Genomic DNA, 15325 nt, shown 5'->3' with positions numbered 1-15325 from the left:
TCAGCAGGGGTGGTTGGGGGTGGAATACCCTGTCTTTGGGGCACCGAATAACAGTCAGGGCTGTGTGAATAGTTATCAGCCTGGCAGCTACAGTATGTGGCCAATAAATCTAACAGATTGTAGTGGGGGAGGTGAATTTATTGCTTTTACTTGTTTCCTTTGGGAAACTGCTCTAGTGAACTCACAACACTTTCCATGTAAGTGGAGAAGGCTTATTTCAAATCTATCAGCAATTATAGGATGAAGATCTACCATGAAAAAATTATGGCTGGACCCTCAACATTGGAGGTAGTGGGGATACTATCATATTATTTACAAGGATGGCTGATTTGCTCAAACTTTGGCCCCATTAATGTCTGCGAGGCACTGTTGATTTATGGTAAGTGGAAATCACCAATCTCTTATTAGCTCCAATATAGCCAGGCTAGGGGACGCGGGTGGCGCTGTGGGTTAAACCACAGAGCCTAGGACTTGCCGATCAGAAGGTTGGCGGTTCGAATCCCCGTGACGGGGTGAGCTCCCGTTGCTCGGTCCCTGCTCCTGCCCACCTAGCAGTTCGAAAGCACGTCAAAGTGCAAGCAGATAAATAGGTACTGCTCTGGCTGGAAGGTAAACGGCGTTTCCATGTGCTGCTCTGGTTCGCCAGAAGCGGCTTTGTCATGCTGGCCACATGACCCAGAAGCTGTACCCCGGCTCCATCAGGCAAATAAACTGAGATGAGCGCCGCAACCCCAGAGTCGGTCACGACTGGACCTAATGGTCAGGGGTCTCTTTACCTTTATAGCCAGGCTCAATGATATCAGTTTTGTCTCTGCTTCAGTAGAATGAATGTAATTTACTTGAAAGCAGATTTAGCCCCATGCAATTGAATCACAGTATCAGAATCAGTTTAATATTTCAAGGTACCGTATTTTTCGCTCTATAAGACGCACCAGACCACAAGATGCACCTAGTTTTTGGAGGAAGAAAACAAGAAAAAAAATATTCTGAATCTCAGAAGCCAGAACAGCAAGAGGGATCGCTGCACAGTGAAAGCAGCAATCCCTCTTGCTGTTCTGGCTTCTGTGATAGCTGCGCAGCCTGCATTCGCTCCATAAGACGCACACACATTTCCCCTTACTTTTTTGGGGGGGGGAGTGAGTCTTATAGAGCAAAAAATACGGTAAATCATTCATTCTCAAAATCCTTTTGCAGATCTTTGGTACTTTTGTTTAAAAAGGCAAACCAGGACATGGTTTCCCAATTATAAAATGTGATAAAGGATGAAAGTTAACTTACACTATTGCAAAGATGTTTCATTAGGTACATATCCCATCCCTTCTCTAAGGGGCTAAGGAGAGGATGCATCCCCCCCCGCCCACTTTATCTTCCTCAGCCCTTATCTGGTGGTGCTTGTTGCCCCCTCTGATGCCATTTTGGTACAATTTAATGATTTTACAATTGCAGGGTGAATATTGTGCGCGCGCACTCCGAAGTCTCGTTGATTTCAAAGGCGCTTACTCCCAAGTAAATGGATCACGCGCTTAGCCACATTCTGGTCCCCCAGAAAGACCCCACCCATTTGTCTCTCTCTGGTTTTGTGGGCCTTTGATCTGCCCTCGTGTCAGATCAGAGGCTGGCGCTGGCCAAGCAAACGCTGGCTTCCTTCTGCTTATTTTCCTTCGCCCGTGATTTTTTCCTTCGCTCTAATTTGTTTTTTTGCATGTCAGGAATGACTGTGGCCGCGGCTGCTCCTCATACTGGTATGCCTGTGCACTGATGTGCCCTATGGGAGCAGGAGCCTTATTCAGCAGTCTCCATAAAAGCGCTACTCTGCTTAGCGGAACACCCTGGCCCGCGCGAGACTACGCGCGCATCGCCTCGGAATGCACTAGCCTTCTAATTTTATGAATGACTCTATTCATTCAGCCCCTCCCACCTTTCCAAAGCCCCTCCCCTGGAATGTTTGGAAGTGTGCCACCGTTGCTATTGGCCGGCGAGGAGGTTCCTATTGGCTCCCAGCCCGGTAGGTGGGAGGGGCCCCGGGGAAATATAAATACAGAAACAACGTAGTTGCTTTGTAGGTACTGAAAGTTGCGCAAAAAGGGGTGTGCGGAGAGCTTACGGAGCCGAAGGATCCTGGGGACAATTTTGCAGCTGCTCTACGATCGCCCGAGAGTTAGTTTCTCGAGTCGTTTTATTTTATTTTATTTTATTTTATTTCATCTCCTTTGGTATTTTTGCTCCCTTTCTGGCGTCTCCTCCCATCCGACAGCAATGAGGCCGGCTGTCCTGTTTAGCGCTGCTTTCCTGCTCTGTATCTCCCTGGTGAGTAGCTCTTGCTTAGCCACCTCTTTCTCTTCCGCTTAAGCAAGTGAAATGTGCGCGCAACCTTGTTGATGATAACAGGCAGGGGTGACCAAGCACCAGGCAGCGAGAATCATTTGAGGAGGGGGTGTTTCATCAAATGCTAGCGAGCTCTCGCTAAACTCTGGATTCCAGTTTCTAGCTGGCCCCCAGCCCCCCTCTGCTGGGTCTCCCGGTGGATCCCGGGCTCACCAACGTGACTGCACTCGCGGAGCCACATTTATTCACACACGCGTCCCGGCCGGTTGCGGTGGGGATGGGGGTTGATCCCCGGGTCCTGGGAGGTGTTCTGTGCCTCGAAGCGGTGCGGAATCGGGCCGGTGTGTGAGACTTCCTAATGCTTAAATCTGGCGAGCCTGTCCAGAGTGGACGCGCTCAGGAATAGAACCTGACCGAGCATTAAGGCGAGTTTTTAAATTTCCGCCCCTGTGGACTCCTGGGAGCTGCAACTCCGCCGCCGCTTTAGCCCCGGTGCCTCTGTGGCGGGGCTGCTTTGATGGTGGTGGCAGGGATTTTATTACGGAGATTTATTTGGGATGGAGGGGACGGGCACGTTGGTAGGGGAGGCCGAGAATGCCGGGACTCCGTGGCATGTAGCGCCATCTAGGAAACTATTTTGGTGTGGCCTTTAAAATAAATACATAGCAGGCGGCCAGGCGAAGGTTAAGATCCGCGCGTCTCCAAAGATCCCACAAGCGCCGCAAGCTGTTAAGAGAGGAGGGCCCTGATCCGGAGCTTCAGCGCCCCAATTTGCCCGCGGAGTGCTCCTCTCGGCCAGCTTCCGCCTTTCCTACCTCCCTGGGGTAGTTCAGTCGGTAGAGCAGTAGACTTTTCATCCCAGGGCCATGAATTTGAGCCCCCTGTAGGGCAAAAAGGATCCCTGCATTGCAGGGGGTTGGACTAGATGACTCAGGCGGTCCCTTCCAGTTCTAGGATTCCTCTCTCGTTGCAGGTGGCCTCCCGCTGCCCCGCCACGTGCCGATGCCCCCCTGGCGGCCCGCCTCGCTGCCCCCCCGGAATCAGCCTGGTGCTGGACGACTGCGGCTGCTGCCAAGTGTGCGCCCGGCAGCTGAACGAGGACTGCGACCAGCTCTCGCCCTGCGACCCCCACAAGGGCCTGGAGTGCAATTTTGGGGCCGACCCCTTGGCGAATCGGGGCATCTGTTGGGGTAAGAGAGGCGAAAGGACGGAGTGGAAGAGGGCTTCGACCCTTCTGTTAGCTGTTTGTTTGTGGGGCTGGCTGGAGTCATGGTTTATCAGTGATCGTAAAATGATAACTTTTGAAACCGTTTTGTAAACCTACCTTGCACTGTGAAAGAAACACAGTATGCTGCTGCTGCTGCTACTACTACTAAATAGAATTTGTTTTATTTTAAGTTTCTATCGGGTTTATAAATGCTTTAAATGAATGAATCAATTTATTTCGGTCACTGAACAGAGTGCATGCTTTAAATAAATACAAAATAAACCATGCTTCCTGCTACTTAATCCTGTTGATGGTCATGATGATAATTTCAACTGAGTGTTTTTCTGCTTGCTGGTTACCTTTTTTTTCTTTTTTGTATTTTATGTGAACTCTGCAAGAAAGTGCTTTGAAATCATTACTGCGATTTTAAGTCGTACCCAGTGTGCTGGGTGTTGACCAGCAACCAACTATGTTGGGCAGTGGCATGTTATGTACTAAACTGGCACCTAATCACAAACTGGCACATAATTTAATGAAGGAGGAAGGAGCAAGGGCTTCTCCTCCAGCCTAGTCAGACACGTTCTCTGTTGGGGCTAGACTAGGAAAGGATTTCCTGTTGATGTACATATTCTGCTTTGGCAATCATATCAGGGATGACTGGTCCCCGTGTCCCAGGTGTGTTTTCTTTTAAGAGGATCAAAGTCCGGAAGGGTTGGGCAGAGCCACCGTGAGGGCTGGTGAAGGTAATTTGCAGATGTAGCAAAATACGTCGTCTCTTATCCAACCTCCCTCTAGTGACGGATGTAGTTGTGGAATCCATCGTGGCATTGCCATGACGATAGAAAGGTTAATGGAAATCGTGAAGAGGCACAAAACATTGGACAGGAGTGTGTGTGGAGAGACAGTTGCGCAAATATTTTTGTTCCTGAAGCATTTTGAGAAAGCCAGTCTCTTGATCAAGGGTTTCCTTCAGTGCTTCTTGGAAAATTTGCTTGGGGCAACCTCTGTTGCCGGTCACCTAAGTAAGGCGAGAGTTGCCCCAAGCAAAATATTTGTGCAGCTTTTTCATGCTTGTTTGTTCCTATGACTGCTTTTAAACCTCCCTCTCTCGGTGTGTGCTTGCTTTAAAATGGCATGAGCTCAGGAGTTGGAGAGAAGTGATGTAATCCAGCCTTCACCAAGCTAGTGCCCTCCAGATGTTTTAAACAACAGCTCCCATCAGCACCAGCTGTAGTCTGGAACATCTGGAAGTGCCAAGTTGGATAAGTCTGGTGTAAAAGAGATCTCTGAGGGCAGCTGGGCAGCAATGGGACTCTTGAGTTGTGGCTCTGCTTGGTGGAGGGTGAACCTCTGTTGTTTCCCTCTATCTCCTCTCATGGATGTGGTGAGCATTTTTTGCAGGGTCAGCCAGCCACTCACTCTTTTCCCCCCCAGTGGGACAGAAAACCAGATTTGCAGACTAGGAGGAAGGGAGCTCCTTGGCAGTTTCTACGCCAGGTATTTTGCTCCCTTCTAGGTAGCAGGTTTATGACGCTCACACAAGAGCACACTTGCTTTTGGAAACATTGAAGGTCCTAGTAGATCTGTATTAGCATTCATCTTGTGGCTCCACATATGCAAGCTACATGTTACCTCTCTCTCTCTCTCTGAGCTGGGAGGCGATGCTGGAGGGCAACACTGTTCCCATGAGAAAGCATGTTTTCCCCACTCCTTCCTCGAGACTACTTCAATTCTGTACATTTACCAGGGTCACGGTTGTGTCTGGGACCACCTGTTTCCCTGTATGTCTGAGCACTGCCCCTTGCTGGAAAGTGTGAGAAGTAAGATCTTCGTTCAGGAGCACACATGCCAAGAAGAGAGCAAGGAGCAAGTGAAAAGTTGTCTAAATAGTTGCAGGGGAGTAAGGTGAAGGGCACATCTCTGTGGGCCAGGGGGAAGCACACTGCATGTAGCAGATAGGCGCTCCAGGCGTGGCTCAGGCCTTTGCAACCCGATCTCGGTCCATGTGAGCTCTTCGCATCCTGTTTTCACATGGCTATTTAAAGCTCCAAACACTCTCTTCTTGTTGACATGGCCCCTAAAAACCTAGTTCTGCAGAGGAGTGTATTTCTCTTACTTACGACGCTGGCAGGTTAAGTCCTGCTCTGTTTTTCACATCCACAGACTCCAGGGATGAGGCTTGCTGTTATGTAGCTCACTCCCAGGTTGGCCTGAAGTTGCGGATGAGTAGAGGGAAGCAGGAAGTGATCTCAGAGTCCTCTCCCACCCTATCACCTCTTGGCTATTTTAAAAAATTATCTGGTCTCCCATCATTGATCTGTGGTAACCATGGATGCTAATCCCTAACTAGACACCAGTTTAGGTGAATGGAGGATTTTGTGTTGCTGGGATGAATGTCAGGGACCATTTGCCTGTTGGCACTTATTTCAAAGGATCTCTGAAACTGCTGCCCTCGTGCAATTCCATGATGACTTCTTGAAACCAATCCAGATGCCTGTAGCCTGGTCCTCAATTACAGGGACCTTACAGTCAGCATCACTTTTTCATTTTTAATCCAACTTCTGAAACTGAATAACACATACCTTTCTACCTCCTCAGCAAAGCAAGAAGGCCGGACCTGCGAATACAACGGCCGCATCTACCAGAACGGGGAGAATTTCCAGCCCAGCTGCAAACACCAGTGCACTTGCATCGACGGGGCTGTGGGTTGCCAGCCGCTCTGCCCACTAGAGCTGCCCCTGGCCTCCCTGGGCTGCCCCAGCCCCAAACTCCTGAAGGTGCCTGGCCAGTGCTGCAAGAAGTTTGTGTGCAGCAAAGGACTCAAGAAGTATGGAGGGGTCACCTTTGAGTACAACACCAATGGCGACTCCAGTGACAATGAGCTCATCTATGTGGGCAAAGGCGGACACTGGAAAAACCTACCAGGTGAGGGCTGAAGAGTGCAGTCAGAGCTGTTGCGACTGGAGGAGCAGGAATGCTATTCAGCTTCTGCCTGTATTTATACCAAGAGGCTTGTGGCACCTTAAAGACCTAACACTTCTGTTGTGGCATAAGCTTTCATGGACTACAGCAGGGATGGGGAGGCTCAGGCCCCAGGGCTGAATAAGTCCCGCCCCCACTCCCTTGGGACTTCCCCTAGGCCACACCCTCTCACCGAGCACACCCCCTATCCCCAGGCGACACCACTGCTTCGCTAGCCTGGCTTTGCACGCTTCCTGAGTCTTCTTGACAGGCTGGTGTGTGTCTCTGAAAATGCCTCAAGCTTGCATGCGTGGACTGAGAGGAGCATGTGAGCGAGTCTAGAAACTAGTGTACTGTCTGAGTTAAAATTTGCACTGATTGCTTGGCTCCCTTTGCCTCTTGCCCCACCCACCCCTTGAACGCTTGAAGGTTGTCCAGATGGGAATGTGGCCTGCAAATGGATGACGAGACGAGTCCACCTGGAAGTTTCTTTTGCAACAACAAACATGGCTGCTCCTTTGGAAATCCTTAGAATGGAAGGCATCCCTTTATACTGGATATTTTCCATCGTATTAGGTCACTCTAATGTTTGCATAGGAATAGAGAGTCTGCGTGGGGATAGTCTTGGGCAGTATATTTGGTTGTTGCTAAATTTGGTGTGCATCACAATTTAAACAATTGCTTTGGGGACCTGAATATAGGTAGTTATGAGGTGATTTATGGCTGTAGGGATTCTCCACCTCCCCAGCTTAGAACGATAGGCACCTTTGGACCAAAAAAACCAAAACTGCTTTATGAGCTGTGCAGCAGTGTGTTGCATCTGCCCCATGGGAAATGGCATAGCAAAGTAAGATGAAGGCTTCCAGCCATTGCTTGTGGTGTAGTGGTTAAGAGCGGTAGTCACGTAATCTGGGAAACCGGGTTCGCGTCTCCGCTCCTCCACATGCAGCTGCTGGGTGACCTTGGGCCAGTCACACTTCTGTGAAGTCTCTCAGCCCCACTCACCCCACAGAGTGTTTGTTGTGGGGGAGGAAGGGAAAGGAGATTGTTAGCCGCTTTGAGACTCCTGAAGGGGAGTGAAAGGCGGGATATCAAATCCAAACTCTTCTTCTTCTTCTTCTTGTGAGACTGCATCTGTCAGAGGCATTCCCTTGTAGGAAAATGTACTGTAGGATGTCATACCAGGATGTTTATTAGCAGGCCGCATTGCAAGGCTTAAAAGTCATCTGCTTACTGTGTGGCATTGCTCTTTGATGACAAGCTGCTCCTTAAACCGCTTTGGGACACCATCTCACCCATGAAACCTCCTTGCACTATCAATTTCTAGGTCCGTGTCTCACACAAGCTAGTGGCGATGTAGCTCCCTTCTCTCTTTGACAGCAATCTAGTGGCTTTGCTACTAACTCTCTCCTGAAATTTCCTCCTGCCTCCAAGTGCCTTGGTGTCTTCACTTCCTACTCCTTGGGCCTCATGCGGTCTGTGCACCAAGGCACTGAGGGAAAGGTTGCGCCTTGAGAAGTGCCTAAGATGCAGCTGGCCAAGTTTATAACCGTTTTGCTCCAAGGGCGGGAAATGGAAAGCTGGCACTGTGTTGCGTGGAAGCGGCACCTAAACAGGGTGGAGACACAGAACATAAATAGGGGTAAGAGTGGGAGCTGGCCTTTGCCCTTTCAGGATCTATATCTGATGCTCCCGAGGGGCAGGAAATGTGATCCTTCCCTTGCATTTGCTTTGGTTCCCAGTTGCTATTTCGACTAAGCATGGCAGTGGTTGCATAAGAGAGGGACCGAAAAGCATTAAATCTGTCTGAGAGGGATTGTTCACACCATCTCCTGTATCACTCTTGCTCCCAAGTGATGGTTGGTCGGGATGCCACTACTCCTGCATATTTTGTTTTGTGGTTTCATGGCAAAAGAGGAATGCAGGGCATTTCCTTCCCAGAAGACAAGAGTTTGCACCTACTGGGAATTTATTCTACAGATGCCAGTTTAGTCTAAATGGAGTTGATGGGTTCTCAGTTGCCAGAGTCCCGAACAGCCTCCACATCCACACCCTCTTCCCTCCATTTCCCCCCTACAAACTCATTTCCCATGTTTCCTACCCAACATGTGGCCTTGCCTCTTTCTGTAGTTGCCATTTTGAATGGTGTGGCTGCCATGGAGGCTTACGAAGAATCCAGCTGAGTCATCTTGACTTAGCATGATGGCAGCTAGATGCCTATGGGAAGCTCATCTACAGGACAAGGAGACAATTGCCTTCTTCTGTTGCCCATTAATGCCTGCCTTCCATTTGTGGAAGTTGCAGGGAACCTGTGGCTCCCCAGGTGCTGCTGGACTCCAACTCCCATCATTCCCAGCCAGCATGGCCAGTAGCTGGGGATGATTGGAACTGTAGTCTAGTAACATCCAGAGAACAGAACAGACGTGTTCCACATCTCTTAAGGAACTTAATCCCTTTCAATCTCATTTTATGCTTGGCCAATGTGTGTAGCTGCTGGCAGTACATTGCTCACTGTTCCCTTTGGGTTCAGAATGACAGTGCGGTAACTGGGATTCCCTTCTCTTCCCCAGCATGGAGGCCATTCTTCCAAAGCCACGTGGCAAAGCAACAGCACAAGTGCTTGGCTCAGACTACGGACTGGTCGCCGTGCTCCAAGAGCTGCGGCTTCGGCATCTCCACCCGCGTCACCAGCGACAACCCAAAGTGCAAACTGATCAAAGAGACCCGGCTGTGTCAGATCAGGCCTTGCGGGAAACCTGATTTTTCCAAACTAAAGGTGAGGGTTGGGAAGGCGGGAAGAGGGCGAGCAGGGAATAGGGGAGGGCACTTCTTACCACAGAAGCCCAGCATCTGGGACACGAGAGCTGAGCCTGCCTGCACTCCCAACCATTCAAAATGGCAAGTTTTGAGCCTAACAGGTGGGATTAGGGCCCAAGATGGTGAGATGTTCTGCTCCAGGCTTACATTACAGGAATGGTGCCTGTGGAGCTAAGAGGTGTGTGTGCTTGTTTACTATAAAGAAGAATAGCTCAGCTGGTTACAGTGTGGTGCTGATAATGCCAGGGTTGCAGGTGTGATCCCCCATATGTGACAGCTGCATATTCCTGCAACTGTCCCATATTCCCTTCCAACTCTACAATTCTATTATTCTATTCCATGACTAGGTTCTCCAGCTGTATGCTTTGTGTGCATACAGCTTTCCTGGGCTGTATTCTTTTGCACACAGTGCAAATACTTTCCTCTCCTCTTTTCAGAAGGGCAAGAAGTGCTTGCGGACACACAAAGTGCGTGAGCCGGTGAGGTTCAGCTACGCTGGCTGCAAGAGCCCACGCCGTTACCAGCCCAGCTACTGCGGGTCCTGCTTGGATGGCCGCTGCTGTGTCCCTCTGCGCACTCGCACCCTGAGCGTGCCCTTCCATTGCCCGGATGGGAGCTCCTTCTCCAAGAACGTCATGATGATCCACACTTGCCAGTGCGGCCCGGCTCATTGCCCGCTCCTCAGCGAACCTGCCATGGGGCCCCGGTACCAGCTCAATGGGGATATTCACAAATTCCTGGAGTGATGGAGCCCGCTACCCTCGGGAACCGAGTCGACCCATCTCCAGTGACTCTGGATCACCCCTATGGACTTGAGGCCCCTCTGCCTGATGTCAGGAGAAAACAGGACATCCTAAACCTGCCCTGCTTCCATGAATGCAAATGCAACTAAAATTAGGAAAGGCAACATGGATTTTGGAGGTGCACTAGTTCCTCAGTATATGGGTTGATTACATTGTGCTGTGCCTGGGAGTCTAGAGATCTAGCGATTTGAGGAATGGATCTCATGTCGCTGGGTTCAATCTCTCCATTCAGCCCAGCCAGGCTCAGGCTGGAACTGGGCCTTGGGCAACAAAATGGGAGAGTCAAACAAAGAGATCTCCCCACTGCAGCCACCTTTAGGGCTCCACAGTCCATGATTTGGTCACAGTGCTGGAATGAAGGAGGAAGCACAGCCCTTGCACGCTAGGGATAGCTGTAAATTCTCTGGTTTGATTTGCCAAATTCCAAGATGGACAGCTCTGATACCCTTAAGGTCCTTTGACTGGAAAGAGCAGAGGAGGATGCAAGGCAGATAACCCACAGCTGGACTGGCTTGGGGTGAGGGGGAGTCAGATCTGCCCTGGATGCCTCCCTAAGATCCTACGGTCCTTTTTAGATTGAAATCTGGCAATGCAACCTCAAGACAGTCCCACAAATAATGAATTAGGATGAGTTTTGGTACAGAGTTCAGATTAATGGCCAGTAGAGGAAGCCATGGTGGAGTGGCAGTGCTCACTTGACCTCCAGGCAACTGAGTTGCTACTATGGGTGGAGGGGGCAAGGCAGTGAGAAGGTCATCATGGTGCAAATGCAGAGGCAGACCGGCACTCCTGGTGTGTTTGCACTGCGCTGACCTCCTCGCTGCCTGGCCCCTCCCCTTCCAGGTAAGCAGAAGCAACTTAGCTACCCAGAGGTCAGGTGATTGCTGCCACTCTACCATGTTGTCTGCTGCTGCTGCTGTTGTTGCTTTTTTAACCCTGTGAATTATTGAGAAAATGGCCAAACAAGGGTTGACAGGGACCTGCTTCCCCTTCACCGCCTGCTGTTTGCACCTGTGCTTCAAATTCCTTGTCTGCCTCAGTTGGAAACCTTTGCTTCCCATTCTGTCCTCCTTTGAACCGAAGGGCTGCCTTGCCTCCTGCTCACAGCACACCCTGGTGGTGAGATGGTTTCCTGGAGAGAAAGAAACCTGTTGGCAACAACAATGCGGAAAGGGAAGGGCATATCCGTGCACATTTGGCTTCTTTCTCCAGTTTGTGCTGTTTCCCAGCTCATCCTTCTGCGTGTTGCCGAACTGTTATTCAAACTTGGGTTGGGGGGAATATTTTTTAAAAAATTAAAATGTGGGGAAAATCAGAGTAAACACACACATTGCAGACTGAAAACAAAAAAGAGGGAGGGCTGAGAGTTGAAGGAGATTTTCTGTGTTATTTCAAAAACCAGCAGACCCTATTTATCCAGATGTGATGGTAGCAGAAGGGAAACACTTTATCAAATCACTTTCTTCCTTTGAAAATCACTTTCTTCCTTTGAAAATCAGCATCTGCCTCCAGACTAAGACATGTTGATTTCCGGAACAGTCATTTGTAAAAGGCAATCCCCCATTTGGCGAGACTCTCCTCTCCAGCAATTCTGTTGCACCATGGCTAAGCTTAAAGAGACCTCCTCCTAGATTTATTGAAGCACTTTTTAATAATTAATCATGTTCCCTATATGTTCCTGGTGAGCAGCAACAGGGATCATCAGAGAATAGGGGGGCAATGTTGGAACAGATATTAAACTGTTAAGTCTTTCTTGTCCTGTTGAGGAAAACTATATTTATGAGCGCAGCAAAGTAGGCTTTGCTACAAATAAGGAGATTTTATTTTATTTACCTTTTTTGCATAAATATTATAGCTTCAACGCTGGTTTGGAGTGTCGGCTATTTAGCTTCATAATGAAGCCTTCCTTGCTTTGCATCTTGTAAGCAGAGCTTTTGATTCCACTCTCCCTCTTGGATCTTAAAAGTTGCTAGAATGAAATGTCTGTCACTTCATTCTGGTGTTTGTGCCTCTTTCCGTCGTCTTGGAGGTTTTGGTGTAGGAAAATCATGACACTGCCCTTGCAAAAGGGCTTGATATAAAATGTTCAAGGGGTATGTGATAGGTAACCTTGGTTGCTTTCCATTTCTACAGCCATCGCCCCTGAACTCCATTCTTCCCAATGTAGGAGGAAATTGGTTTGCAAAACCAGCAGGACCTGACCTTAGTTGGAACTGAGGGGTTCTTGTTATTTTCAAAATGTATTCTTGGGCTCTCAATTATGATTTTAAGGCTACAATCCTAATCACATTCTCTTGAGAGTTTGCCTCACTGAACTGATTGGGTCTTACTTCTAAGTAAACATGCACAAGCCTTCTTCATGAGATACTAGTGACCATATTTATCACATCCTCATTATTAGCAGCTGACATATATTTATTGTTTAAGTTGTGCCAAATGTCTTAATGGTTTCTTTTTACAGGTTAACCAATTTAGTAGATATGGGGAATGCAGTAGGTTTTATATAGTTCGCCTTCAGCGTTACTTTAAACAGTCTCAGCCCACTGCCATTCTACCATTTTTACCAGACACTTCAGTGGAGCAACAGAAGACTATGCATATACATATTACATTTGACTAAGACTGAATGGTGGGAGGCAGGGTTTCAAATACTATAGAGCAGAGGTTTTCAACCTTTTTGAGTCCACGGCTTCCTTGACCAACTACATTCTTTCTGCGGCTCCCCTGTGGGGCTCAGGAGCCCAGATATGTCACCCCTTGCCTCCAGAGCTGGCAGCCTCTCACCCTTTTTGGAACACCCTCCCTTGTGGAGTGTTCCCTCAGCCTCCTCTCCTCTTCCCTGGGCTGCTGCTGTCCCTGGTCTCTGAGCTGCCCCCCCCTCCCCCAAAGACAGGTGCCTCCCAGAGGCACCATTTGCCTGTGGAGCTTGTGGCCTGGGCTGCTGCAACAAACAGCTGTGCAAGCCTTTGGGAGGCAGAGACACAAGAGGGCATCAGAGGAGGGAGGGAAGGAAAGAGGGGCAGAGGCCAGTGTTGCCTGTGGCACCCCTGACCATCATTCAAGGCACCCCAGGGTACCATGGCACACTGGTTGAAAACCACTGCTATAGGGAATCAACATGAGCTGGGAACAGTGGCGGATCTTGGTGTTTCAAATTTAAGCGGTCAGGATCCGCCCCGCCCCCCACCTCTGGCGCTATCGAACTGGTTGTGCTCTCCTAGATCTGCTTTTGATAGGAGTGCTGCTCTGAAAACATTCAAACCAAATTCACCAAAGGTGAATGCTAAATGCTATCCACTCCAATAGCCCTACAAGGATATAAATACAAAACATGATGAAAATCACCAGCATACGACATCCCCTGAAGATATTTGGATTCTAGTAGGTCCCAAAATGAATAAGTTAGCAATATGTCATTATTTTGCAAGGGGGTGGAATAAGAAATATGCCATTAATGCTCACGTTAACAGAAAGATGGTAAGATACAGATGATGCTAGCATTGTTCTGCTCTGGTTAAATCTCATTTTAAGGATACAAATGAACGCCAGAAGCTTCTATACATAGAGTCAGACCACTTGGCCTTGTATTTGCTAGCCGGACTGACAGCAGCTGTCCTGGATTTCAGAGAGGAGTTTGTAACTGTACAACAAGCTTCAAGACCTGGAAAGAGACTTACCTTGGGTCACAGTGCCTGTAGGGCAGGAGAGGGGATCTTACAGCAGTGTGACTTTACTGCCATCTAGAGGCCACCTTCTCTGTAAAAGCCAGGTTGGCTGCCTGAACCATGCATGGAATGTGGTTTTTGGAGTAAGAGACCAAAACCTCTTGCTTTTAGACCAGCTTTTACAAATAGGAGAGGGGTAAAGTAATTTAGCTATGTCTCCACAAGCAATGACAATCCAATTCTTGTCTTCTGGAATTAGCATATTCATTGACTCACAAAATCTGTGAGAAGTGTCACCTTTGGGGTTATGGATTTTCTGAATTTAAATGTTTAAAAAGTATCTTATGGAGCCAGAACCAGCGACCAGATCTCTAAAAGATGTCATGAAAATATGCTAATAATAATAATGGTTCATTGTATCCACTGCAGCACAAGTCCATTGAAACTGGGGCCGGGGATGGATTAGGAGGGTAGAGTTTATTTTTCCGGTTTCCAACAATGGCTTGCTCCCTGCTCAAGCCTAGATGTCTTTCCATTATGTTGTTGTACACCACTCTAATCCCCCCGTGACACTTACCCAAGGTTCGGTTTCCTTGGAGCGTGGCACAGCAGAGGCTATGGTGCACAGTTGAGTTACACTTCTATACAATCTAAGCCTACAATGGAGGGGTTCACAGCATTGACACCCCAAAAGGGTCTTGCTTCTCCCATAGCCGCAGCCTTGGATTGCAAGAGAAATCAGGCATCACTCTGACCCTCTGCCTTACCAGCCTGCTGCCTTGCTTCCATCTTCTAACTCACATAACTTCACTCTCAGCTCTGACCCTCGTCTCTCTAACTTCCAGCCAGCGGAGGGAGGAGGCCCACCCTTTTGCCCTCTGGTGCTGAGCCACTTTCGTTCCATCGGTAGCCCAGTACCTAGTCTGTCACCTCACCAGGAAGCTAGCCTAGCTTTCCCAGGAATTAGAATCCTTGATTAGATTTCAACACTTACTGGGTCCAGGGGTTAGAAGGGCCTTGGCATATGGCCTACCTCCTCCAAACTTAGCAAACACAAGAGAGAGCGCTTAAGTCTGCTGCTTCACTGGACTGCACTATATAATCTACACCACCGTTTCCCAAGCTGAAAACACATAAAATAAATTGTGGGATTTGGGACAGTTGCAAATCAGTACTCAAAATGGTAATCAACAATTCTGAGTGTTATTGCCATCCCTCATCAAAATCTCAAAGCTCTTTGGCTCATTAAAGACTTTGATCTGTGAGTGGAAAGAGGTTGCTGTTCATTGATCTCCCTTACTGGAGTGTAATGGCTGGAGTAGGAGTGAAATGATCTGATCCAGCCTGCTTAAGAGTGTACAGCTGAACACATTGCCAGTTCTATCTATGCTGACCCTTGAAGAGGGGGGTTGGAGGGGAGGCAGAGAAGGTGATGGATTGAGTCCAGTGTCCCTCTTCTCCACACAAAAATTAGAGCCAGCAGGACCGGAGGAGCACTAACCATGTCTCTGGGGGGAATGGATGTGTGCATTTTTAAGCACAGCAGC

General features: G+C 48.8%; 1 protein-coding gene across 1 annotated transcript; it reads left to right on the top strand.

Annotated features, from left to right (window-relative positions):
• The first annotated feature begins 2100 nt into the window (after positions 1 to 2100).
• On the top strand, positions 2101 to 14815 carry LOC309527108 (CCN family member 1-like). Its single transcript, XM_082213640.1, has 5 exons — positions 2101 to 2307; positions 3299 to 3515; positions 6131 to 6457; positions 9064 to 9269; positions 9748 to 14815. The coding sequence occupies exons 1-5, from the start codon at positions 2257 to 2259 to the stop codon at positions 10054 to 10056; spliced, it is 1110 nt and encodes a 369-aa protein (XP_082069766.1). The 5' UTR covers positions 2101 to 2256; the 3' UTR covers positions 10057 to 14815.
• Positions 14816 to 15325: the final 510 nt, after the last annotated feature.

This window comes from Podarcis vaucheri (assembly GCF_965113315.1).
Source record: "Podarcis vaucheri genome assembly, chromosome: 2".
NCBI classification, from domain to species: domain Eukaryota; kingdom Metazoa; phylum Chordata; class Lepidosauria; order Squamata; family Lacertidae; genus Podarcis; species Podarcis vaucheri.
Note: the sequence above shows the minus strand (reverse complement) of the source record. Positions and strands in the feature narration are given on the sequence as shown.

Excerpts from the sequence above, each read along its gene's own strand:
- LOC309527108 (XM_082213640.1), top strand. The coding sequence starts at position 2,257 with ATGAGGCCGGCTGTCCTGTTTAGCGCTGCTTTCCTGCTCTGTATCTCC. Across the intron at positions 2,308-3,298 it reads TCCTGCTCTGTATCTCCCTG|GTGGCCTCCCGCTGCCCCGC; the intron begins GTGAGTAGCTCT and ends CTCTCGTTGCAG. Across the intron at positions 3,516-6,130 it reads GAATCGGGGCATCTGTTGGG|CAAAGCAAGAAGGCCGGACC; the intron begins GTAAGAGAGGCG and ends CTACCTCCTCAG.